Source organism: Oncorhynchus keta, chromosome 27 (genome assembly GCF_023373465.1).
Source record: "Oncorhynchus keta strain PuntledgeMale-10-30-2019 chromosome 27, Oket_V2, whole genome shotgun sequence".
Lineage (NCBI taxonomy): Eukaryota > Metazoa > Chordata > Actinopteri > Salmoniformes > Salmonidae > Oncorhynchus > Oncorhynchus keta.
Window position 1 is genome coordinate 40,980,931 of NC_068447.1, and position 25,541 is coordinate 41,006,471.

The window sequence follows — 25,541 nt, forward strand, 5'->3', positions numbered from 1 at the left end:
AGATCCGTTCAAATTATAGAGCCGTTCGTTCTTCTCTGAATTGAATGGACTAAGCTGTAATGTAGGTTTGCAGTTGCACCTTATTGAAATATACAGTATCTAGGCTCCTCGTGTTTGAGCCATTGGAGGTGAGAGGGGGCAACGTTTGATAAAAAGGTGCAATATTTATATCACGTTACCTGGCTGACTTTGTCCTAGGACGAGAGCCGTCGAGGTAGTCAATAATGTATGGCATTGGGGCGCCATCTACAGCATCATAATTCATTACACCTGTTCTGTAATACACATTATCCAGAGACAAGGTGATTAGTTCTCTAGGTGGCGACAATTAGCCACAACACAACCTGGTGTCCTTCCACAATGTAGCAGAGTGTACAGAACAACAGGCCTTTGACACAGACAGGACAAACTTCCAAATGTCCACTTTTATGTGATTGTGTTCATCAACAATGAAAGCGAAACGTATCGCAATTTGAATGTAAAACCAGATCTCTCTTGAAGGCCTAGTAATCACAATTAACTAATCAGCAAACCATTTTTACTGCACAAGTGTGTAAAAATAAAAAACAAAGACACAGGAGTGAGACAGTGAATAATAAGGGATCCTCAGATCTCCATCTTTAATCCAATGGTTTGTTTGCTTGTTATCAAATCTGAATCATCAGCACACAGCAGCAAGTCGGTCATCTCTGTTATAGCTGAAATAACACTGCCATCAGTCAGATTTTAAAAAACAAAACGGTTTGGTGCAATTAAAACCAGCTGAATAAAAAGTGTTTCTTTTGACAAGCACCTTTCTGAATAGAGCAAATTTGTAGAAGTGCTTAAATGTTATGTGGTAATTATGCGGCATTAAAAAAAATGATATACCCATGCAAAATTCACTGTGAAATGTACAGATGTCTTTATTGCAGAGAAGATAGGACTAGGAGTCATTTGAATCTTAATAAATGCATTGTTTTCCTTTTGTAGATGATCCCTTGATCCCTGTATTGTTTGCAGTAATGAACATCAGTTTTCATATGATGGCTTTGATGTATGATGTAATATGATGTAGTATTCTTTGTTCTCCAGTCTGTAGCCTAATCATCATTAGCTACAGCAATATTTCAGAACTGCGGAACTATTATTATTATTATTATTTAGAGTTGTTTGAAAATGCTTGGCGTGCCATAAGGAGTTTCAGGTATCTCCTTAAATCATACACCCCGTATAAATATCAAAATGACAAAAAAAGAAACCATACCAGAAAAAAAGAAAATACATGTATTTCCTTGTGCATCCTGAAATCGGACTGAAAAATATCCTTGGATTGGGTTGTTATAAAGCATGTTGGATAGTTTGCATGTTTTACATAGTTTATAATAACCATTCAATTATTACAAATCATGTGCATCGCTTTTTTTTAACAAACTCCTGTAAAGATCCTCATATGTGCGGTCTGTTGCTGTTTCAGGACGTTTCCAAACATCCAACACATTGTTTCGAACCCAGGTTTCCCAGCCCATAGACAAACTCATAATAACTGCTCCAGTAGGATTAACCTACTGGGCAGGGATCGTAATGAGCCTACCAAGGCAAGCGTTGTTACAATATCATAGCACCCTGGCTGCAGGTCCAGACATTGTCTTGTCTGTACGTATCCTTCCTTGGGCTGGGTACTGAAATCGAGTTCCTCAATGGAGTTGACAGAGTCTTGAAAGAACTGACCAGACCCCCAGAACCCAGAAAAAAAACAATACCCTGCTTTATCCCTTCATTCCACCCCTTCCACGCTCAGTTTCATACCGTTGTCACCCTCATCACCACCTCCCGGTTGGCCGAGGAGCCGATACGTGGGTTGTGTGGCCGTAGCTGGCTCAGAATATGAAGGATGGTGTAGCCACAGTGGTGGTCCAGAATAGTCCTGAACCTCCGACTCTGTCTCCTGCTGCCGCCACTACCCAAGCCATGGGGGTTACTCCGTGAGCCCCGACCCCCACCCTTACTGCTACTCAACGGGTCCCCCAAGTCATTGGCTTTTATATAGTTCAATACTTTCCATTGTTGATTGACAGCCTGCCATCGCTTGAATATTCGGTATACTGATGAGCCCTCGTGGATTATAAGCCCTGGGAAGAGAGAGATGATTTTACAGAGATAGAAAGTGGCAAGGCGTTCAATTATATTTAAGGCATGAAATACTTGGGAGTAGGTAATAGGTACAAATCTGTCATACAAAGCACCTTACTCTTGTGCTGACAAATCACAGACATTTGGTATAACCACACAGTGCAGACACGTAAGCAGCGCCATCTGTTTTGAGTCTGGCAATGCACCATTTTCACCAGGTAGACTCTACAAAGCTTCACAGTGTGTGTGTGTGTGTGTGTGTGTGTGTGTGTGTGTGTGTGTGTGTGTGTGTGTGTGTGTGTGTGTGTGTGTGTGTGTGTGTGTGTGTGTGTGTGTGTGTGTGTGTGTGTGTGTGTGTGTGTGTGTGTGTGTGTGTGTGTGTGTGTGTGTGTGTGTGTGTATTAATGTATGTGTGTGTTAATGTATGTGTGTGTGTGTGTGTCTTCTGTGATTCCTCCTCCTCACCGATGCACACGATGTCCATGAAGCCGTACATGCCGTAGCAGATCTGGAAGAGCAGGTCCTGGCGCTGCCACTTGGCCGAGGGGCTGAGGGAGGACCAAACGAGCCAGGAGATGCTGGCGATGAGGAACAGGGAGCCCAGGATGATGGCAGCGATCTGGACCTTCTCGATCACCGTCAGGGAGATGGCCTGCCACTGAACAGAACGGACACGAGGGCCAAGAAAGGGGAAACAATCAAATGAATAGGATGTCATTTCAGGCACAGATTTAGTGAGGCAACAGGAAAAAGTGTCAGCACAGGTCCAGTTTTCACACTTTCCTCCTTGCGAGTGCCCAAGACTTGTTCTAGCAGAGTAACTGTAACGCCTAGACTAGTGCACCAGAGCAGAGCACTGTGTAATACTCTGATAGGGGTATTGTGCGTGGTTTGAAGTTGATGCATCAGCAGAAAACTGCCTGTGAGATAAGATCTGTGCACTGTGGCCACTAGAAAAACCGTCATTGATTTTGGAGGATGAGAGTAGACCAGGTGCACAATGCACACACGACTGGAGTGGATGAGACAGACCCCCTACTCCCTAGACACTTCTGTAAATCAGAAAGGATTGGATAGGTATAAGCAATATGAGGACAATCACGGAAGTGGAGCTACTGTTGTATTGTACTGCATGAAGTACCAATTGGCTAGGGTCTGATTCTGGCCAGAGCGTAAGTCCTCGAGAATGAGGGGTTGGGCGGAGTGACGAGACATACCTGCAGTGGGTTCTTGGTGCTGATGGCCAGGACATGGTACTTGAAGTAGCAAAGCTCACAGCTCCAGGAGCCTCTCTCGCTGATCCAGCGGATGAGGCAGGGCTGGTGGGTGCAGCGCACAGAACCCTTACAGCGACATGGGCTCAGCAGCTCTCCCTGCAGGAGAGAGAGGGGTCCAACCATAGAATTAGAATGACTAGAATAAACATTCCCATTCAAGACAATGTTCTGTGATGTGAGTCTGATGTGGCATAACACACCATGGGTTATTTCTGAATTGGAAATATTTTGGAATAAGAAACGATACTGGATAATGGATAGCCCTCAATGTCTCACCAAAGCTACTGTTTTTTGTGTATGTCTGTCTGGCACACTCAGTAAAAATACAATGGGTGGACAGACACAGGTTGTGGGGCACCTTAACACAATATCAGAATCCTCCCACATATTTTAGAGTTTGAAACAGTCAGAAAGCAACTATGAATTACCTATTCATTATTAATTAGAGTATCTTCCTCCTCTTCCACAATTTCCACCTTAGTAAATGGAAAATCAAAAGTGGTGAAAACTTCAGTACTGTAGCTAAATGTTGAGGGTAGTATATTACTCAATGCTAAAATGATGCATGCCTAGGAATAATTAGTAGATCAATGCATGTGCCCAGCTTGATGCTGGCCTATTGGCCAGAACGAGCCAATTAGGGCCCGGCAAAATCGGCAGGGGTGCACAGAGATTTGAAGGGCAGGCAGGTGAATGGGAGGTGAGCCATTCAACCCCTACTGTTCCCACAAAATGGGTCCCAAATGGCAGCCTATTCCCTTCATGTTGCACTATGTCAAAAGTAGTACACTATATAGGGAATAGGTTGCCATTTCAGCGTAGAGATAGACTCTCAGTGAACTCAATCAATACAGGCCCTTACTGCAGTACCTACAGCAAACATTGCCCTTCTCATCTGGATGGGTAGCATGGGATAAGAAGAACTTTCATCAGGTTGACTCTTGAGGAATAGAGAGAATGTTGAGCATTGTAGATTTATTTGTATTTTTTTACAGTTATGTATGTGTCTAATTATACACATCTAAATGGGCTGAAGTTAAAAAAGTAGCCTAGTAATTCCCCTGAATGCAGCTTCCTATTCATTGCTTGCAGTACCTACAGCAAACACCCCATCTAATTAGATCATCCCCACTTAAGTAGATTGTGAAATCCATGACGGGAATGTGCAAGTGCACACTTCAGAAGGGTGGAGAATCGGGACATAGTCCATGAGGACTTGTGAAGGAAAGGGAGTATGTTGAGATGTTTTGAATAAGTTTGGCATGAGTCATGTGTACACATTTACCAATTTACTCTTAAGAGCACGCAAATAGAAGACTATTATTACCTTCTACTTTTCATATCAAGTTAAACTGCAAATACATCTGGTAGCAATGAACAAGATCAAACCACAACCAAAATCTAAAGTTATCCATCCATACCTCACTCCAGAAATAATTTGATCCCAAATGATTTTTAAGCACAAATGGGGAAAATATGTTTTCATTTTGGTTCAGTTGGTAGAGAGTGGCTCATTTAACCCATGTGTATTTCTCCCTAAATAACCAGTTGCATGTTTTTTTGACAGGGGCTTTACAATGACACTTCATAATATTTTCCTGTTTTTTACATTTATTTTCCCCAGGTTTGCTTGTTAAACCTTGTTATTATAAGATACTTGCATTGACTAACAACATACCGATTTGAGTGGGGGAGAGGAGCCACATGTCCCATCAGTCATAAACTGGTCATCAGTATATGAGGAAGTATATATATCAGCAGCATATGAGGAACTGAATAAAAACTTAAACATTTGTTGTACAGCAAAATGTCAAGCCAGGTAAAGGTAATAGTGTGTCCACCCACCCACACACCCACCCACCCACACACCCACCCACACACACACCCACACACCCATCCATCCATCCAGGCACCCATCCTGTCTGAAGCAAATGCTGCCTGGCACTGCCCAGAGCCTCATATGTGGCTAACATTCCAAATATGAGTCTATGGCACAGCCTATTCTGAAGCTAGACCATGTCAAGTGGAAAGGTTGGTGATGGAGCACACAGAAATAGAATCACTAGAATGGGAAAATGTAAGTCGCATTGGATAAAGGTGTCTGTTAAATGGCATATATTATTATTAGTATAAAATCTCCTAAGACCCCAGACCACCCACCTTGACTTGAATGGGAATTCCCGTTCTAGATATTATATTTCTATGGGTGCACATGCCATTGCAATACCATGGAGTTCTCCTTCTGACGGCTCTGACAGGAAGTTTAATTATGAATCATATTTCATGCGTCCCACAGAGCAAGGTTATTATATTTGTAGAAGTAATTGCTCAACTGACAGGGACATGACTGTCCCCTGTTGTGACCCACTTGAATAATGAAATAACAATTAAATGACAAAGTGGCTGGGTCTAAGATAATAGCTCATCTTCTAAGTAATCATGAAGTTGAAGTGGTACAGGAAGCAGTGCTGAAAGATAAGTTCATATCATGTCAATCTAAAGAAGATTGATGCTGCTTTTAAATCATTCTTAAAATGTATTCTGAATGTGTGTTTGCCTTTGCCTCATCGTCTATTTACTTAAGGCCCGGGCCAATTAGCCTGAGATCCAAACCATGTGGAACAACTGGTCAGAACCAGGTAAATGATCAACATTTCTTAAGGTTATATTACAGGTGTGAAACACCTGCCTGTTCCTTTTTATAGTTGTTCAATTCTGAATAGCTCCCATTGAGATTACAGATGCTATGAAGTAGCACCTACTGTATACTGTAATAATGCTATGACAAACATAAAATCTCACAAAGTGATTAAGTAGTGATTTCCATCTGTGCTCCAGTGGCACTTACACCATATCTCATTATCTCAAGGCCATGGTTAACGAGCTCAGCGAGGCTGTACAGGTTCTGCACATCTGTTGTGTCAAATGTTGGCTGAGGACCAAAGCTCCGTTCATTGTTCTGCATCCCTATATATTCATTGGCTTAGAGGCCCACAGACATAGCCTGGGTTCCAGTCTGTTTCTGCTCTTCTGACATTCGTTACCAGTTCATTACCAGGCCAATTATTATTCACGTGCACAAGTGGACCATGACATCAGTCAAGCTATAATCAACATTGTTGTAGGCTATAGAGTACTAAAATAACAATTGTATTTTGTCGTATTTTCTCAACCAAATCAATTTGTCAATGTCACAGAACACACCAAATCGAAACAGGTCAAAGTGTAGCAATATAGGTTTACTATAGGCCTACACGCATACTAACATTCAGAACCATGGACAGCGCAGGGCTATTGCCTAATGGTCAAATTGAGCAGTTTTGTGTTGTGGCGCGAAAAGCCGGACAACGAAGGCGTATGTATCTATCTGGGACAGTACCTGCTCCGGACCCTGAAAGCAGATACGACAGCGCAGGCTGCTTGCAGTGCTGGTGAGCGACACGGCATCCAGGCCCACTTGCAGTTTGGGGTCCTTCTCCTCAAAGCCCAGGCTCCGAGGCCGAGGATCCGTCCCGTAATACTCCTCCTCGTCATCCCGGGAGGAGCAGTCCACAAAGGGAGGCCAGCCGCAGCCGCCCATCCCAAGACCCCGCATGCTGGACCGTCTCTCTGCTTCGGCTCGTTCAGGCTGTCTCGAATCGTCTCGCATAAAAACCAGTACTTTCAGTTCGTTGAAAAACATGCGGATCCTATATTTGAACATGTTTGGCTACATTAATTATTCAGAAGGGAATGAAACCAATTTGAAAATAAGGTGGTCTCAAGAAAAAATTAAATATACCTTTGATTTAGGAGAAGGGTTATTATTATTATTATACGTCTATTATCTTTAGCCAATTATTGTGCTGCACATGCTATTATTTAGGGGATTTTACCTAAACATTTTCTGAATAGTACCACTGATGAGCTTACAAAACTTGTAGGCTCACCCTACTGTAAATGCTCTGTCAAATGGTAAGAAATAAATGACCACGTCTTGGTTGTTGTCTGATGGCATGTGTGTCTAAGACAATGCAGATGAGAGATTTCCCTCTTGAGAAGCTCGATACACTCTCTCAATATTCATTACGAAAACAACTGCTGTCAAGCTAGATTCTTCCTCCACCCCTACCACCACAAATACGTGATAGGCCTATATCGTCCATTGCCTGCACTATCGATCTAAATTATACACATCATCAAATACTTTGCATTTGGGGTTTGCAGCAAAAAAATATATGTTTGCTACACCCAGCAGAAGACATGCCAGCGTGGACTAGTGGAAGAGTGAACAACGGAGAGACATAAAATAGAACGAGATGTAAAAAATAAATAAAAACATTCCATGTCCAACCCCACAGTCATATCTGGGACTGTTGTCAAGAAGCATAATCCCAAAGTGTGCGGACAGACGATATAATGAAAGTTAGATGTAAGACGTGTGATTATATCGTGTTTTTAATTATCCTTAGTAGCATCCCAACCGTCAGATCATGTTTTTTCTTTTCTATTCCACCTCTGTAATGTTTTGGATTGATCCATCAAGAATGGTCCACCTCATTCAACCCGACGTCCACACAGAGTGGATCCAATTTGCAATCCAGTGAATTTGCATGTTAAATATATCTGTAAATATATCCACTCAAAACAGCGATACATCCCACCTTCATTCGATAGCCATCAGCATTTCTCTTCGGTGTCTTCAATCTTTGCGTTGAAAATATGGTGCACCGAAATTTGAGAATAACAGACCAGAATTCAAAACAACAGTTGCTGCAATCTTCTAATTTACAGACCGATGGAGATGTCTACACATCCGAGAGGGCAATTACAGCAGTAGCCTAATGCCATTGATATTGTAGCCTAGCCTCTCAGATGGTGATGATGATGATAGCCTACTGCTTTCTCGCGCTGCCTGATTCCTCCTCGAAATGGTCGACTTTGATAGTGAACCAACGCAGCACCTACTTCCGGAATTAATACTAGCCTACAAGAATGAAAAACTGCATGACACTGGTGTACTTTTATCATTTTCTTCTCTACGGCCATTAGTCTGTCTCTTCTGTATGGTATGGATGCACCCTCTCTGGAGCCCTGTAGTTAGGGGTGGGGAGGGCAGATTCCGTTCGGCTGTTGTATTGACAGACGACGCTGTCGCTGTCCAAGGTGCGATTTCGCCTAGTGACGTGTGCAGTCACAGTGCCACATGCACTACACTCCCGGGAAATATACATGATGACGCCTGAGCATCTCTTTCTTTCTTTCTTTCTTTCTTTCTTTCTTTCTTTCTTTCTTTCTTTCTTTCTTTCTTTCGAATTCAGGGACGCTTTCTTTTCCACCATTCTTTCGTTCACCTGTTTCTAAACTCCATATTATCAACAACTTTTGATCTATGGGGTCTCAGTCTTTTTCGACCAGGACACTATCAGCGATGGACTTGGACTGAAATAGGTACTGGTACTGTTTATATTTAGGTGCAGGAGCTCCACAATACTTTTGAATTAATATTCTATAAGAGGAACAGGAGTTCAAGAAGTAGAAAATGTAAGGTCCTGGTACTCAGCTCTGGTGATCATCTGCCTAAATCAAGCACAGATTAATACACCAGCAACCACTAGCTTACTATAAGGTCCATGAAATTCCTCATGTCATGGTGATGGAGAAACAACTGAGAAAGTTCATGCTCCTTCCTTGGTGAGGGAGAATTGTCTCGGGGCCATTTCACAGAGTGCACCAGACAAGGTAATTAGGTTATATCACACGCTGGGGTTGTAAGGTCAGTTTAATCACACTTAAATAGACACACACACACACACACTGAATTATTGGCTGTTCCTTGACCACTGGCCGGCCCCCCACACTCAGCATTCTGAACCCATAGCAATTCCCTGCTATGGGTTCAATTCCCCAGAATAGATTTTTCACACATACTCTGCACTTGTGGATTTTTCAACATGGAGGTTGGCTTGAGATGCAGTTCATAGGCTATTATGTGAAGTCTCCATAAACGGTCATATTTGCTATCCCGTATTCCTACACGAAAACCTCTCATGGTAATCTGAGGCGTAGTTTCAGTGACTCGTAAACATCCTGCCCCACCCCCACTCTCACCACCTGCCCCGATATGATCCTTCCTACCAATGAGTGTATGGGGTGTGATTCATACTGTAACAGAATAATTCCAATCGCACGATATCCTTACGCTCTCTCATACTGCTAGACATGGCAGTGCAGGGCTAATTTTATGAACCAATAAAATGCACACACCACCATTCGTATTGTAATGGGGGAATTATGATAACAACAGTATATCATCTCCCATACTGACAGTTTCAGGAGTAGCAGGGCAGGACGTCTTTCTTTCTACTGAGCACTAACAACATGCATCCACCCACCCACCGGTCGGTCTGTTACATTATTGATAGGCTTTACTGACCTGTTTCTCTCCTCTTACTGAACTGATGACAATGATTTCCCCTCCTGTTGGCCCTGGCTGCATCGTTACAGTGAGAGGAATGTAGATCTAGATCCAGACACATCATTATCTTGTCTCATGTCTCGTGGTTCCATTCTTAGAAATAGTCAGAATTGCATTCTTGTCTTTCTATTTCTATGGTCTTTTGACGCCATTTCCACTCCTTCTGTTATGTGACGAGCTGCAGGTGTAGACGGGACAACGAAGGTCTACACTGTAAGGTCTACAACAGGTGTAGACCTTACAGTGAAATGCTTACCTGCAAGCTCTTAACAAACAATAGTTAAGAACTATTGTTTGGGGCTATATACTGGGGGTACCGGTACAGAGTCAATATGCGGGGGCACCTGTGTTGAGGTAATTGAAGGAATATGCACATGTAGGTAGAGTTATTAAAGTGACTATGCATAGATAATAACAGAGTAGCAGCAGTGTAGAAGGGGGGGGGGCAATGCAAATAGTCTGTGTAGCCATTTGATTAGCTGTTCAGGGGTCTTATGGCTTGTGGGTAGAAACTGTTTAGAAGCCTCTTGGACCTAGACTTGGCGCTCCGGTACCACTTGCCTTGCAGCAGCAGAGAGAACAGTCGGTGACTAGGGTGGCTGGAGTCTTTTACCATTTTTAGGGCCTTCCTTTGACACCGCCTGGTATAGAGGTCCTGGATGGCAGGAAGCGGTCCTCCTTTTCCTGTAGTTCCCAATCATCTCGTTTGTCTTTATCATGTTGATGGAGAGGTTGTTGTCCTTACACCACAAGGTCAGGTCTCTGACCTCCTCCCTATAGGCTGTCTCATCGTTGTCGGTGATCAGGCCTACCACTGTTGTGTCATCGAAAACTTTATGATGGTGTTGGAGTCATGCCTGGCTATGCAGTCATGAGTGAACAGGGATTACAGGAGGGGACTGAGCACACAACCCTGAGGGGCCCACGTGTTGAGGATCAGCATGGTGGATGTGTTGTTACCTACCCTTACCACCTGGGGGCGGCCCTTCAGGAAGTCTAGCATCCAGTTGCAGTGGGAGGTGTTTAGTTCCAGGGTCCTTAGCTTAGTGATGAGCTTTGAGGGGCACTATGGTGTTGAATGCCAAGCTGTAGTCAATGAACAGCATTCTCACATAGGTGTTCCTTTTGTCCAGGTGTGAAAGGGCAGTGTGGATTATAATAGAAATAGCATCATCTGTGGATCTGTTGGTGCGGTATGCAAATTGGAGTGGGTCTAGGGTTTCTCGGATGATGGTGTTGATGTGAGCCATGACCAGCCTTTCAAAGTATTTCATGGCCACAGACGTGAGTGCTACGGGTCGGTAGTCATTTAGGCGGGTTACCTTAGTGTTTTTGGGGACACTGACTATGGTGGTCTACTTGAAACATGTTGTTATTACAGACTCAGACAGGGAGAGGTTGAAAAAGTCAGTGAAGACACTTGCCAGTTGGTCAGCGCATGCTCGGAGTACACGTCCTGGTAATCCGTCTGGCCCATGTCACTGCACAGCTTTCGACTGTGCTTCCCTTTGTATTCTGTAATAGTTTGCAAGCCCTGCCACAACCGATGAGCGTCCGGTGTAGTACGATTCAATCAGTGACTGATGTGGTGTACTCCTCAATGCCATCAGAAGAATCCCAGAACATATTCCAGTCTGTGCTAGCAAAACAGTCCTGTAGTTTAGCATCTGCTTCATCTGACCACTTTTTTATAGACCGAGTCACTGGTGCTTCCTGCTGTCACGGGCATCTTGAAACACACTATACAAAACAATAAACAAATAACGACCGTGAAGCTAAATGAGAACTGTGATGACACCAAGCAATCAACATAGACAATCACCCACAAACAAACAGTGAAACCCAGGCTACCTAAGTATGATTCTCAATCAGAGACAACTAATGACACCTGCCTCTGATTGAGAATCATACTAGGCCGAAACATACAAATCCCCAAATCATAGAAAAACAAACATAGACTGCCCACCCCAACTCAAGCCCTGACCATACTAAATAAATACAAAACAAAGGAAATAAAGGTCAGAACGTGACACCTGCTTTAATTTTTGCTTGTAAGCAGGATTCAGAAGGATAGAATTATGTTCAGATTTGCCAAACGGAGGGCGAGGTAGAGCTTTGTACGTGTCTCTGTGTGTGGAGTAAAGGTGGTCTAGAGGTTTTTTTCCCCTCTGGTTGCACATTTAACATGCTGATAGATATGAGGTAAAACTGGTTTAAGTTTCCCTACATTAAAGTCCCCGGCTACTAGGTGCACCGCCTCTGGATGAGCGTTTTCCTGTTTGCTTATGGCCGTATACAGCTCATTGAGTGCGGTTTTAGTGCCAGCATCGGCCTGTGGTATGTAGACAGCTATGAAAAATACAGATGAAAACTCTAGGTAGATTGTGTGACCTATCGCTTATCATGAGATACTCTACCTCAGGTGAGCAAAACCTTGAGACTTCCTTAGATATCGTACACCAGCTGTTGTTCACCGCCCCGTGTCTTACCAGAGGCTGCTGTTCTATCCTACAGTTTTTAATGTCCCGTTGGTAGGATATACGTGCTTTCAGTTTGTCCCATTTATTTTACTTCGATTGAACGTTAGCTAGCAGGACGGAAGGCAAAGGCAGATTAGCCACTCGTCGCCTGATCCTCACAAGGCATCCTGATCTTTTTCCGCAAAATCTCAGTTTCCTTCTCCAGCGAATGACTGGGATCTGGGCCTGGTCGGGTGTCTGAAGTATATCCCTCCCGCCCGACTCATTGAAGAAAACTCTTCATCCAATATGAGGTGAGTAATCGCAGTTCTGATGTCCAGAAGCTCTTTTCAGTCATAAGAGACGGTAGCCGCAACATTATGTGCTAAACAGGTTACGAATAACACACAACAACAACAAATAGCATGGTTGGTTAAGAGCCGTTAAGACGGCAGCCATCATCTAAAATAATAGAGAAATATCAGTTACTTTTTCCAAACAACATTCTATGTGGGTATTGATGCCCTGTGGTTGCAATGTTACGTTCAATTATACAAATAATTACCCCAAAGACAAGGACCCAGGGCTGGGTTTCTACTAAGCTACAAACATGCAATTGTTTTAAGATGGAATATAAGGATCCCTGTAAGTATCATGTTTTAAATGTTGTATTATTTGATGAAACTTTGAATTTGGTCTGATATTTGCCCATATAAACGCATTGAATAACATACAGTTGAAGTCAGAAGTTTACATACACTTGGAGTCATTAAAACTTGTTTTTCAACCACTCCACACATTTCTTGTTAACAAAGTATAGTTTTGGCAAGTTGGATAGGACATCTACTTCGTGCATGACACAAGTCATTTTTCCAACAATTGTTTACACAGATTATTTCACTTATAATTCACTGTATCACAGTGGTTCAGAAGTTTACATACACTAAGTTGACTGTGCCTTTAAACAGCTTGGAAAATTCCAGAAAATTATGTCATGGCTTTAGAAGCTTCTAATAGGCTAATTGACATCATTTGAGTCAATTGTAGGTGTACCTGTGGATGTATTTCAAGGCCTACCTTCAAACTCAGTGCTTCTTTGCTTGACATCATGGGAAAATCAAAAGAAATCAGCCAAGACCTCAGGAAAATTTTTGTAGACCTCCACAAGTCTGGTTCATCCTTGGGAGCAATTTCCAAAGCCTGAAGGTACCATGTTCATCTGTACTAAAAATAGTACGCAAGTATAAACACCATGGGACCACGCTGCCGTCATACCGCTCAAGAAGGAAAAGCATTCCTAGAGATTAACATACTCCTAGAGATGTCTCCTAGAGATGAACATACTTTGGTGCGAAAAGTGCAAATATATCCCAGAACAACAGCAAAGGACCTTGTGAAGATGCTGGAGGAATCAGGTACAAAAGTATCTATATCCACAGTAAGACGAGTTCTATAGCAACATAACCTGAAAGGGCGCTCAGCAAGGAAGAAGCCACTGCTCCAAAACCACCATAAAAAAGCCAGACTACGGTTTGCAACTGCACATGAGGACAAAGATCGTACTTCTTGGAGAAATGTCCTCTGGTCTGATGAAACAAAAATAGAACTGTTTGGCCATAATGACCAATGTTATGTTTGGAGGAAAAAGGGGGAGGCTTGCAAGCCAAAGAATACCATCCCAACCGTGAAGCAGAGGGGTGGCAGCATCATGTTGTGGGGGTACATTGCTGCAGGAGGGACTGGTGCACTTCACAAAATAGATGGCATCATGAGGTAGGAAAATTATGTGAATATATTGAAGCAACATCTCAAGACATCAGTCAGGACGTTAATTAAAGCTTGGTCGCAAATGGGTCTTCCAAATGGACAATGACCCCAAGCATACTTCCAAAGTTGTGGCAAAATGGCTTAAGGGCAACAAAGTCAAGGTATTGGAGTGGCCATCACAAAGCTCTAACCTCAATCCCATAGAAAATTTGTGGGCAGATCTGAAAAAGCATGTGCGAGCAAGGAGGCCTAGAAACCTGACTCAGTTACACCAACTCTGTCAGGAGGAATGGGCCAAAATTCACCCAACTTATTGTGGAAAGCTTGTGGAAGGCTACGTTTGACTGAAGTTAAACAATTTAAAGGCAATGCTATCAAATACTAATTGAGTGTATGTAAACTTCTGACCCACTGGGAATGTGGTGAAAGAAATAAAAGCTGAAATAAATAATTATCTCTACTATTATTCTGACATTTCACATTCTTAAAATAAAGTGGTGACCCTAACTGACCTAATACAGGGAATTCTCACGAGGATTAAATGTCAGGAATTGTGAAAAACTGAGTCTCAATGTATTTGGCTAAGGTGTATGTAAACTTCTGACTTCAACTGTATCTATACATTGGGAAAAAGACAGGGAAAAAATAAATGAGATATAATAAAGATTTTTTAAATTTTATTTAATTACTCATATTTAACCCCTTATTATTGTAACTAAAGTACTTCCATATACAGTATACTTCCATAATAATTTTTTCTAAACTCTTGTGAGTTTAGTGAGGCTTGTGGGCATCCTAGAGAAAAACAACAACACATGTACGTGTTCGTGAGTCTCACCTTTCAATGTTGAGGAACATATTAGTGTGTAGCCCAAACAGTTCGGACGCTACAGACAGAAGTTGGCAGATCGGCTGTACTGACTTCAGACGAGTCCCAAGACGCTTGTGGGGGTCGTAGTCATGAGAATCTCTTCTTTCCATATTAGTCATATTAGTTTGTAGGCCAAATTGTTTGGAAGCTACAGACATTTTCGTGAGAAGACCAATTTTCGAGATGACAAACACCTCTGTGGCTCTGCCACCTTCCACCGCTGAAGGCCGACATCGGCAGACGCGGTGGGATTGAAACTCAGCCTATGTAAAAATGTATGAACCAGATATCTCGAGATTTGTTATTATTATGCTAACTAGATAGATAAACAGCCATGTTATCAGATCTCTTATATAATATATAATCCATAATTTTAAGATATTGTAGGATGCATATGGTATTCGTTACTTATGTCTCTGAAAAGGCATTGTACATTACATGACACAAACACACACAACCACATAAAATATCATTATAGGGCCAGATGGTTGTCCCTGTTGGTGTGAATCTCCACAGCTCCTCCACTCCTCCAAGTTAATACACCCGGCATATGGACATGCATCACAGGGTAGGGAACGGGCTCAGTCCCAAATGGCACCTTATTCCTTATTTAGTGCACTACTTTTGACCAAAGCCCTTTGAGCCCTGGTCAAAAGTAGTGCACTAAATAGGGAATAGGGTGCCATTTGGGACACGGATGGCAGTAGGCCCTCAGGAGAGCACACTGACAGGATGGGGATGATGGGGACCAGTGAGGTGTTCAAACCACACACACAAACACACACCCAGTTTGTGGACCAGCGAGGTGTCCAAACCACACCGCCATCCGCGTACCGGAAACTCTGAGGACCCAAAGCCCTTACTAGGCACATTTTACTTACATAAATGTTCCTATTACACTCCAGGGGATAGGCCCCGCCCGACCTGTATGCAGGTACACCACCCGGCCAAGTCGTATACATAGCCTATTAAAACACCCGCATGTGATTTGGTTACATCCCATCTAGGGGCGGGTGTTGAACATTTGCATGAACTATGGTACAACATATCAGAATATTGTTTATTCAATATGTCAATATCAGTCCCCCATAAAACCAATGTATAACATACTATGGTGGTAGCAATCTCATGTCATGGAGGGATAGACTAGGGAATTAGGGATACTCAGATTATGTGCCCATTGTTAGTAAACTTGTTTGTGCTTACTTAAAAGGATGTGCCATTTCTTTGAATTGGGAAAGTAATGCCTGTAACTACATGGTCTCTTGTATATTATTACCCAGAGTCTGCTGTCATGGGACCCAACAAGAGGATCAATAGACTTACATTATGGGCATGAAAAGGATTCAGATTTCCGGACACATATGAAGCCTAGACCTGGATTAAAAAGCACTGTCCGTGGAGATTCTCCATGGAGTAAGATTTTTTTTAGTCCAGGACTAGGCTTTATCTGTGTCTGGGAAACTACCTCATACATTTACAACAAGATAATTTCCTCAATATTTTTTTCCCAGTCCTGGCTCCTTAAAACCTGACTAGAAAATGTACAGTATGTGGCATTTATATTCAATAGATACAGCACTAAATACCTCTATCATACCGTTCATGTTAGTCAGCTGATCTTCCAGGAATATATTGCTATAGTCCACCTTTTCTAGTTCCTCTTGACTCCTTCTTTAAGCAATTGAATATGGATGCTGTGCAGCTGAATTGGTATAAGCGCTGTGCTGCCACTGTGTGGTACATAGAGAGAGCTGCACATTGTAAAACAAGCTAATCCTTAGCTGGCCATGGATAACATGTGTATTACAATAACTACTCAAATGTGAATTGAGATAACTTCCTGCCTAGAAGAGAGTCTCAAAATAGTCAACGTAAAACATTTATCCTATCTTGTCATTTTTATTTGGAAATTGAAGTCTCAAAAATTCAAGATAGGGTACAATTGGGATAACAAGTGCACAAGGTTTTAAGTAGGGTACATGGTCTATAAGGTACAGAGTTAATATAATGCGCACAGATAATATATATATATATATATGCATTAGACCTTGTAGTGGCTCCACTCAAGCACCATATCCACCATCAAAAACCATATTAATTCACCATAAGTGGTTCAAGTAATACAAGCGCTGACATTTCAATTCATCTTAGTCCTACACGTTGATCCAGATCAACAGAGGCCAGATGAGATGCCACTCCTCCACACCTCTGTGTAAGACATAGAACAAGCAGTAATGTGTTTTAACGAAAGCACCTTACTAAAAGCAGAATATTAAGTCCATTAAAAGAAAAATGTCTGCTGTGCATTATCAAAACACTTTAAAAATGAGTTCAACACTGTTGAACAAAATCATGTCGGCAAACGAGGACAAAACCAACGACATCAGGCAGCAAAACAACAAATGCACAAACAAACTGAGGATTACGGAAAATAAAACAAGTACAGCAGGTTTTCACTATAGCTGCGACCAAATTAGGCATAACTTCAGATTTTCAGCTAAAAACTTGAAATGATCGATAATAGATCATTTCCCTTCTAGTTAAAGGTGCCATTTAACATTGTATTGCTCATTACAATTATTTTGGAAGAATACAAGACTTAGACATAACCAAATGATCTTACTACTTTCTTACCTTATCATAAACCAATTCAAAGACGTTCAGAGACGTGAACTATTGCTATTGTTTACACTTTCAACTGCCAATAACGAGAACCAATAGTGAGTTAGGAATAAACGTAATGTACCTTTAAGTAGCAGGAGAGGTCATAGTGTATTTGACTACCATGTCCCTCATAGGTCACTAAATCGTTACACTTATTGACATCATTTGTGAAACAAAGGAACATTGGAAATACAGGAGGTGTGGATCATCTTAACCATCAAACCCGTCTTTCATGATATTGAAAACTTTCAAAAGACTATATACATGTACAACAATAAGGGCTGCAGTCCCATTGGCGATCTACCTACTTATGTGAATGTTAAATTAGTTGGCTCAGTTACACAAGTTCAGTTCATAAATATTCTTAATCCTACCAGATTAACTACTTGACTATCTAAAATCGAACTTCTAAAATACAATACCAGCATCTACGGCATCATCAATTCATCTGAAAAACATACATTTCCATCACACACCACTTCCAACGTGCACCCATTCCTTTGCGACAACCATTACTTTGAGATTTTTTTTATCTAACTTCAAACAACAACACAGCATTTCACCTCAAGTTAAGAGAGAAAAATAGAAACTTCCTGAATAATGCATTTGACAGCAATCGGTACATACCATACTGTAGTGCCACACATCACAGCTAGCACTAATCTAGAGGGCCATACTCAGCAGAATTAACACGACATACAGGTTGGAGGAAAAGGTGAATGAAATTGGCTTATTAAACGTTATACACAGTAGGGTTGTCAATAGGCATGGGAGAAAACAAGGTCCTGTAGGTATGTCTGTGCAGCAGGGCAAGTGTAAAAGAATGGCTGCGGTGACATGGTTGGAATATAGTCAGTCATCAAAGATCCAGTACTCAAATCAAGGCTGGGCAATAGCCCAATGGAGGTAGCCATTTATCCTATCATACATAAGATCTGGATCCTTGCCAAAATCGAGACGTTTGACCTCTCGCTAAATCTAAACTAGGCAATATGAAGAGGAGTGCTTGCACAAACAGAGGTTAATGCAGTAGGTAGGCGATGTGTTTTAGTCCAGTGTGAATATAAGGATGGTGTGTATATCGGAGGGGTGTGTCAGCTTCTGTGTGTGCTCTCTTGTCCGCAGATGTCTCCCAAATAGCACCCCATTCCCTATATAGTGCACTACTTTTGACCAGAGCCCTATGGAGCCCTAGTCAAAACTAGGTCACAATAGAGGGACTAGGGTGCCATTTGGAACGGAGCCCATTTGTATGATTGTGGTCCAGTTTAAACTCCTGAGTGTTTCTAGATGTGCACAACTCTACATGTACAGCTACCAGTGTATCTCCTCATTGGGAATCTACAGTACTGCATTAATTAGATGGGGTTAGACTGACTATAGGAAAGCACTGGGATTGGCTCTGGGGTCTTTCTGGTTCCTGTAGCGCACTGCCAGCCACACCCCAAGAATCTGGAAGAGAATGATTACATAATTCAGACATGGGTGTGGTCATACCAAATGGCTTTTCACACTACCGAGCCAAAGCAAGATGAACTGAGCTGGCCTGGTTGCGTATCCACCATAGTGTCTGGAATCGTGGAGTGTGAAAATATCCAAGTTGGCACCGTTTGGTTGGGGTTCGGGTGGTCACGATAGTGTGAAAAGTGCAAAAAAGTGCCTAAAGAAAGGCTCGCAGCTCAGACACCCACCTCAGTAAAGCTGAAGAAGAGTCCGACACCTCCCAGGATCTTCAGAGCCTCTGTAGCGTGCTGTAGCATCATGGTACCACAGGTGTAGCAGTTTCTCCTGTCTTTACACGGCTGCAAAGGAAGACAGACACGCTCGCAGTCTCAGCTGTGGTGTACTGGTAACAGTAGATCAACTGGCAAATACTCGGATAAAGCACAGGGAGCGAGGTACACACTACACTGGCAAAAGCAAGGGGGAAACATTCAGAGCTTCCTTGACCGTTACGTCCCAGGGCATTACCCATGGATAAAACCAAGTCATTTCCTGTGGTGACTAATCATGAACGAGGGGGAAATGTAAAATACAGCTGCATTTTTACATTTGAGTAATTTAGCAGACACTCTTATCCAGAGCGACTTAGTTGTAGGTGCATACATTTTCATACTTTTTTCCAGCTAGCATTTCCCTGTCATACTTAGTATGAGCAGAAGGACACATGTATTACAAGTACAACTATTTCCAGGTAATATTTTGCAGGAACATGCATTACAAGTACAGCCAACCCTTACAGCATTGCAGCTGAACCAGTCCTGGGTAAACTGCCTCTGGCCGAGGGTGTTGTTGAGCAGGCCACAGCAGTCCAGCCGGACCTCCAGCTCTCCCTTGGTGTTGTTGCTCATCAGACTCCAGGTGGAGTTCAGCAGCTTCTCCTGGAAAGAGAGAGGACGTATAATAATAATAATAATACTAATGCCATTTAGCAGATGCTTTTAACCAAAGCTACTTTTTGTCATGAGTGCATACATTTTTTTGGAGGCTCCAGTAGGAATCGAATCCATGATAATTTGCAATTGCAAGCACCATGCTCTACCGACTGAGCCACACAGGCCCATGAGGACATGAGTGAGTGGAAATACAAGAGAACATGGGCTCTGTTTACACAGGCAGACCAATTCTTATATTTCTTTCAACTAATTGGTCTTTTGATCAATCACATCAGATCTTTTCACATCAGCTCTTTTTCCCCCTGATTGGTCAAAGACCAATTAGTGAAAAAAAAATGACCGAAATTGGGCTGCCTGTCTAAACGCAGCCATAAAGATTGATTCTACAGAGAAAGAGGGAGTGGAAGGGAGCAGCTGACAAGGCATAGCTGAAATGGAGAGGAATCTATGTAATTCCTTTCAGATCTACACAAGTTCCTAGGGGGTAGGTTCAACTCTTACCCTACGAGTTCTGGAGCCTGCTGTTTTTTTTGTTCTACCTGATCATTAATTGCACCCACCTGGTGTCCCAGGTCTCCAGAGTTGAGTTTGACAGATCTATGGGAACTCACCTGCTGGTCTTGGTTCATGGCCAAGCAGGAGCATGAAACTCCAAATTGGACAAGGAATACCAGGAAAAGTATGATCATGTACTACAAGGGCCCGGTTAAAGGAAACAACAAACTGGTAATTTATCAACTAGGCCTAAATTGAGAGACAGAGTACATTCTACATTGGAGCTTCTACATTCTACAATGGCGCTTCTACATGGGAGTTTCTACATTCTACATTCGAGTTTCTACATTGGGAGATAGGGGGTAAGCTTACCTATTTAGCCCACGTCCATCTTTCGATTCAAAGAAGGGAAAAAAAAAACATTTTCTGCTATTTAGTGTTTCAACCAGTGTATGTGGTTGTTGTATCCATACCAGTTTTTATTGGAAGACAACCAGATGTTTTATTACTAAGTTATTGACGTGTAAATTTCAATTTCAAAGCTGCAAAATAACTTGTGTGGTGGCGACTCTCAGATAAACACATTTTTACAGATGTTTTTTTTTTTGCACCTTCTCAGATAAGTGATCATACTTCATGTAAAATGAAGAGATTAATGTGTTGATATGCACATGATAGTATTGCCAAATGAAGCCATGTGTTTTTCATGCTAGCAGTCGTACCACGTCACAAACAATACAGTAGCAACATAACATGGTGAACCACAACAATATAATAGATCTCAAGAACTCACAGCTCACATTGTTTTATGGATTTTGTCTTATTTTACTGTTAAACTAACATTGTTATACATACACATTTTTGTACATTTGACATTTAGCTCAGGTGGGCTTAACGGTTACAGTAGAACACAAAGCACCCCCTGGAAATGAAAATAAATATTGTTCAATACTAACTTTGCATAATATTGTAGTCTATAGTTTATATTTATTCCCCAAACAATTGCTTTCCAATTTTTAAAAACTATAAATCATTAATTAAGCCAAGTATGCATTGAAACACATGGGGATTGTGTGTTGATATCCCTAATATTCAATGAACCTGAGCATAAATATGTATTTTCTTCCGATTTATGTGGTTTAAAATACTCAAACTAGAGTTATGCATCTATCCATGGTGCCTTTACCAAAAGTAAGAACAATTAAAAAGCCTCTGTAGTCTCTCCAAGATGTTTGGAGTAGACAGGTAGTCATTGATGCAGTGTCATGACGTTGGCCTGAGGGGGGAGGTTTATGACCCCTATAAATACCTTTTTCCTCTCTCTACTCTACCAATGTGACTATTGAAAATCCCTTTGTTAACATTGAGTCTGGTGACATTAAAATATGGGACACGGAACCATATTTCAATAATCCAACCAGTTGAAAATATGTGTTGGGACTTAATGAATATGATGTCAGTTCAGGTGGTGTCTGAGACATGATTACTGATGATAGGACGACAAACTGTTTCTTGGAAAATCTACACATTGTAGTTATCAGATTCACATGAAATTGTTGTGCAATTTAAATATGAAACTATTTGTGAAAAGATTAAATGTAATTTTTAGTTCCTAAATGAGAGAATTGGTTTTCCTGAGTAAACTATGCTCAACTCAGTGGCCCCGCCCATGTGAACAGACACTGGTTGTAAACTATGAAACACGGCCCTCTCTCCCAATCCTATATAAGCCCCTTGACGAAAATGTAACTTTTTGCTCCAAGGGCGTGTGGACTTGAGGTTTGAAAGGACAAAGTCCACATACAGAACTAACCCAACCTCAGCAAGAACCTGATGAAATTAGCATCGAATTTCAATTTGAAGGTGACGACCTACACGCCGGAAGGATGAATTTCGACTATACCAGACAGAATATAGCATGAGCTTAAAGTATGGCAACTTGGTATGAACATTGAACTCTTATTCACTAAAGAAGTGATACCTCCTAGCCTTTGCGTTAGCGCAGCAACTGTAGACGTGGGCTAGGAGAGGACGGACAGAGTATCTGTCCTACCACACGACGATGGTACTACCAAGTATCCATTCTAACACCAGACATTCTTCAAAGGAAAACCCGGCCTCCTATCTACGATCAACTGATCGAAGCGCAGCTCAGAGTAAATATTAATTGCATTTTCCTTTTTCAAATGGGCGGTAATTTTGAATGCATAAGATACTGTATTTATGTTAGCATAGCTGCCTACGGCCCGATAGACACACAAAACCTCTTTGCTCCTCAGTATTCTCGCTCTTTCACTCAAACCCAACCCCCTTTCCTTGTGTTACCAGCTGTCATATCTGTTCTGTCCGCTAGGGACGTTTTGCTTTATGACATAATTTGTAATCAAATTATCCATTCTGTGTAGATGTAATTCTGTGTGATTATTTAGGTATTTAGCAAATAAATAATTAAACCAAATTTTGTATTGCTGATTCAACTTCCTGCCAGGGTTCGTGAAGATAACCAAGAACTTACAACTTTCAGATGAGACTAAATAAGGTGAAGATTAAATATTGACTGCTATTGATGTAAAAGATTACTAGGTCTTTAAGAGTTTATTCGGAAGATAACAGCTCTACAACCATTATTTTGTGGTGCCCCGACTTTCTAGTTAATTATTTACCTGATTAGCTGAATCAGGTAATATTAATTACAAAGAAATGATTTTATAGAATAGCATGTCATATCACTTAATCCGGCATAGCCAAAGACACGACAGCAGAGAGAGATTTTAAGGATATCAGTGATAGATGACCTACAAGTAGCAGACAAAAATGGAAACAAATGAGAGACAAGAAGATGACCATTGGACGACTACTCATGCAGTTAGGCCCAGAGCATTGTCATATTGTTGTCTCTCATCCAGGTGATTCTATTGTTTGGTTCACCACATGTACCATTGTAATGCAACAGTAGAGAGGGAGATTTGAAACTGTCTTCAGACAGGCTTTAGGGAGACAAGTTGAACTAATTAACAATAGTAGGAGTACAGCAAATGTGAACCAGCATTTAGATAATTCATTTAAACTTGTGTGTGTTATGGTCTTTGTGCATGGCTTCTTATCCACAGCGGACCAGTGTAGGTGCAGGGTTGTCTTCTAACCAAGCAATAACACACCTGATTCAACTAATCCGGTCTTGAATAGTTTAAGTCTATGAATAGTTGAATCAGGTGTGTGCTGGTTGGCAAAAATAAAAGCCGAGGTTCACATTGATCTCTGTGGATACAATTGGACACCCCGCTGTTATGAGTGGTAATTTCCTGATGAATAGTAATGATCAGGTTATTTTTATAACTTTAGGGGAGATTCATATAATCTAAGATCCCATAAGAAATGTCAGCTTGCATGTTTTCAACATTTGGAAATTGATTCAAATTGATTATTTAAGAGGTTGGCTTATTTGGAATGTCTATGGATTTAACGGGACATTCGGTACCCATTAAGCTCAGTCTGCTCATATTTGATCAAATACTTTTCTCTTACAATAAAAAATGTGATAAATGTCATAAAACTTCCCATGAGATGTTAATCTTTCATTTGATCTCCACCTTTCTTACAAAAACGTAATAGATACACTATTCCAAACTGTAATACAATGAAGTCAGGGAAACTGTAATTAAAGCCCAACGATTGACTCAAACGGAGCCACGTTAGGAGACATCTTCCTACAGGACACATAAAGGATACAAAGAAGAGCATGACTTGGTGGTGGTGGATGGCTCCGATGAGTCCCACGATGGCTATGAGAAGCAGGAAGAAGCCCACAGCTATGACCCCACCGATGATGTGGATGCTAGACACGATGCCAAACTCCTTCCCCCATGCTGCCACGCCTATCAGCAACAGACCTACCAGCTGAGGAGGGTGGTAGTCAAGCACAGTGAACTGTTAACCTGGTCCCAGATGTGGTTGTGTTGTCAACTCCTTTGGTCATGGTACATATTTGCAATGCTCATAGGAGTTGGCAAGACAGCACAAACTGATCTGGAACCAGGCTTAAAAGAAGTCAAAGCAAGAGGTAAATTAGCAAGCAATCAAGTAAGGAACCACTGGCTGATACAACAGTGTTGAGGCAGTTTATGCTGAGGACATGGGAAAGGTAAGAGAATAACTAGGCCAATGTGCTGATTGAGGAATGCATCCAAACAAAAACACCACACACAGATCTGTTATCTAAGGGCTGAGCTGGCAGAGGAGAACTATGCACTATAGCAGGGTTTCCCAAACCCCCCACCCACAAACCAAAACGTGAAACCGGGGGAGGGAGGGAGGACCGAGTGGACCTTGTGGAACAGCTGTAACACGTGTCAGTGACGATTCAGAGGTCGAGGGAGATAACGCTCACTGTGAACTAGTTATATAGCTAAATCAAAACCCTACTGGGTCAGCTAGCTAGCTAATGTACAGTATTGTTTCGAATAGCTAGATAACTACCTATTCACTTGCAGATGTAGCTATGTTTTTACCCAACCTAAGCAATGATGCGTTCTAATGTAGCAGTTAGCTAACTTTAGTAGGCTACCGTTATTTGTTTAGCTAGCTAATGTTAACGCTAAATATGACACCATACATTTAACGTTAGCAAAAGTAACAATCTACGTCAGAAATTACCCATATGTCCAGTTAGATGACATCGTAAGCTAGTTAAAACGGAATTTTAAAAAAAAAGTGTTAGCTAGCTAGTTACACAATCTTCCATTTGCTAGCTTGCTAGCTATCCAGTTTAGCTGTGTAGCGAGATAACGTTAGCTAGCTAAGGTGTTCCACTTCAATACTCACAATGTAAACCACATTTAAGGAACAAAGCGCGTTTTTAGAGCAGGTAAATCCACCACAGACCATATTCGTATTTTTTTTAAATCAAAATTCTAAAACAAAAACCTTGCTTTAATAGCAAAGCTTTCACAGGCTAACTGGCTAAACTGATTTGTTGTTGGTCTGGCAGGCAACAGCACACAAGTGAAATGAGGGCGTTGTCATGACGTGTGTGCATGACAT

General features: G+C 41.7%; 2 protein-coding genes across 3 annotated transcripts; both read right to left on the reverse strand.

The window, feature by feature from the left end:
• Positions 1 to 1,715: 1,715 nt before the first annotated feature.
• LOC118360061 (E3 ubiquitin-protein ligase MARCHF9-like) lies at positions 1,716 to 8,633 on the reverse strand. The gene is made up of 4 exons (XM_052482433.1): positions 6,769 to 8,633; positions 3,330 to 3,485; positions 2,578 to 2,770; positions 1,716 to 2,111 (listed from the first exon to the last, which is right to left on the reverse strand). The coding sequence occupies exons 1-4, from the start codon at positions 7,090 to 7,092 to the stop codon at positions 1,783 to 1,785; spliced, it is 1,002 nt and encodes a 333-aa protein (XP_052338393.1). The 5' UTR covers positions 7,093 to 8,633; the 3' UTR covers positions 1,716 to 1,782.
• An 8,192-nt stretch (positions 8,634 to 16,825) lies between these two features.
• Positions 16,826 to 25,526, reverse strand: tspan31 (tetraspanin 31). 2 transcript variants are annotated; one of them, XM_035739131.2, is made up of 6 exons: positions 25,323 to 25,524; positions 24,231 to 24,398; positions 20,618 to 20,698; positions 19,851 to 19,991; positions 19,302 to 19,412; positions 16,826 to 19,062 (listed from the first exon to the last, which is right to left on the reverse strand). In XM_035739131.2, exons 1-6 carry the CDS (start codon positions 25,383 to 25,385, stop codon positions 18,988 to 18,990), a joined length of 639 nt encoding a protein of 212 aa, XP_035595024.1. In that variant the 5' UTR covers positions 25,386 to 25,524; the 3' UTR covers positions 16,826 to 18,987. The 2 variants fall into 2 exon arrangements, with proteins under 2 accessions (XP_035595024.1, XP_035595025.1); XM_035739132.2 differs by lacking the exons at positions 20,618 to 20,698; positions 24,231 to 24,398 and having other exon boundaries at positions 25,323 to 25,526.
• Positions 25,527 to 25,541: the final 15 nt, after the last annotated feature.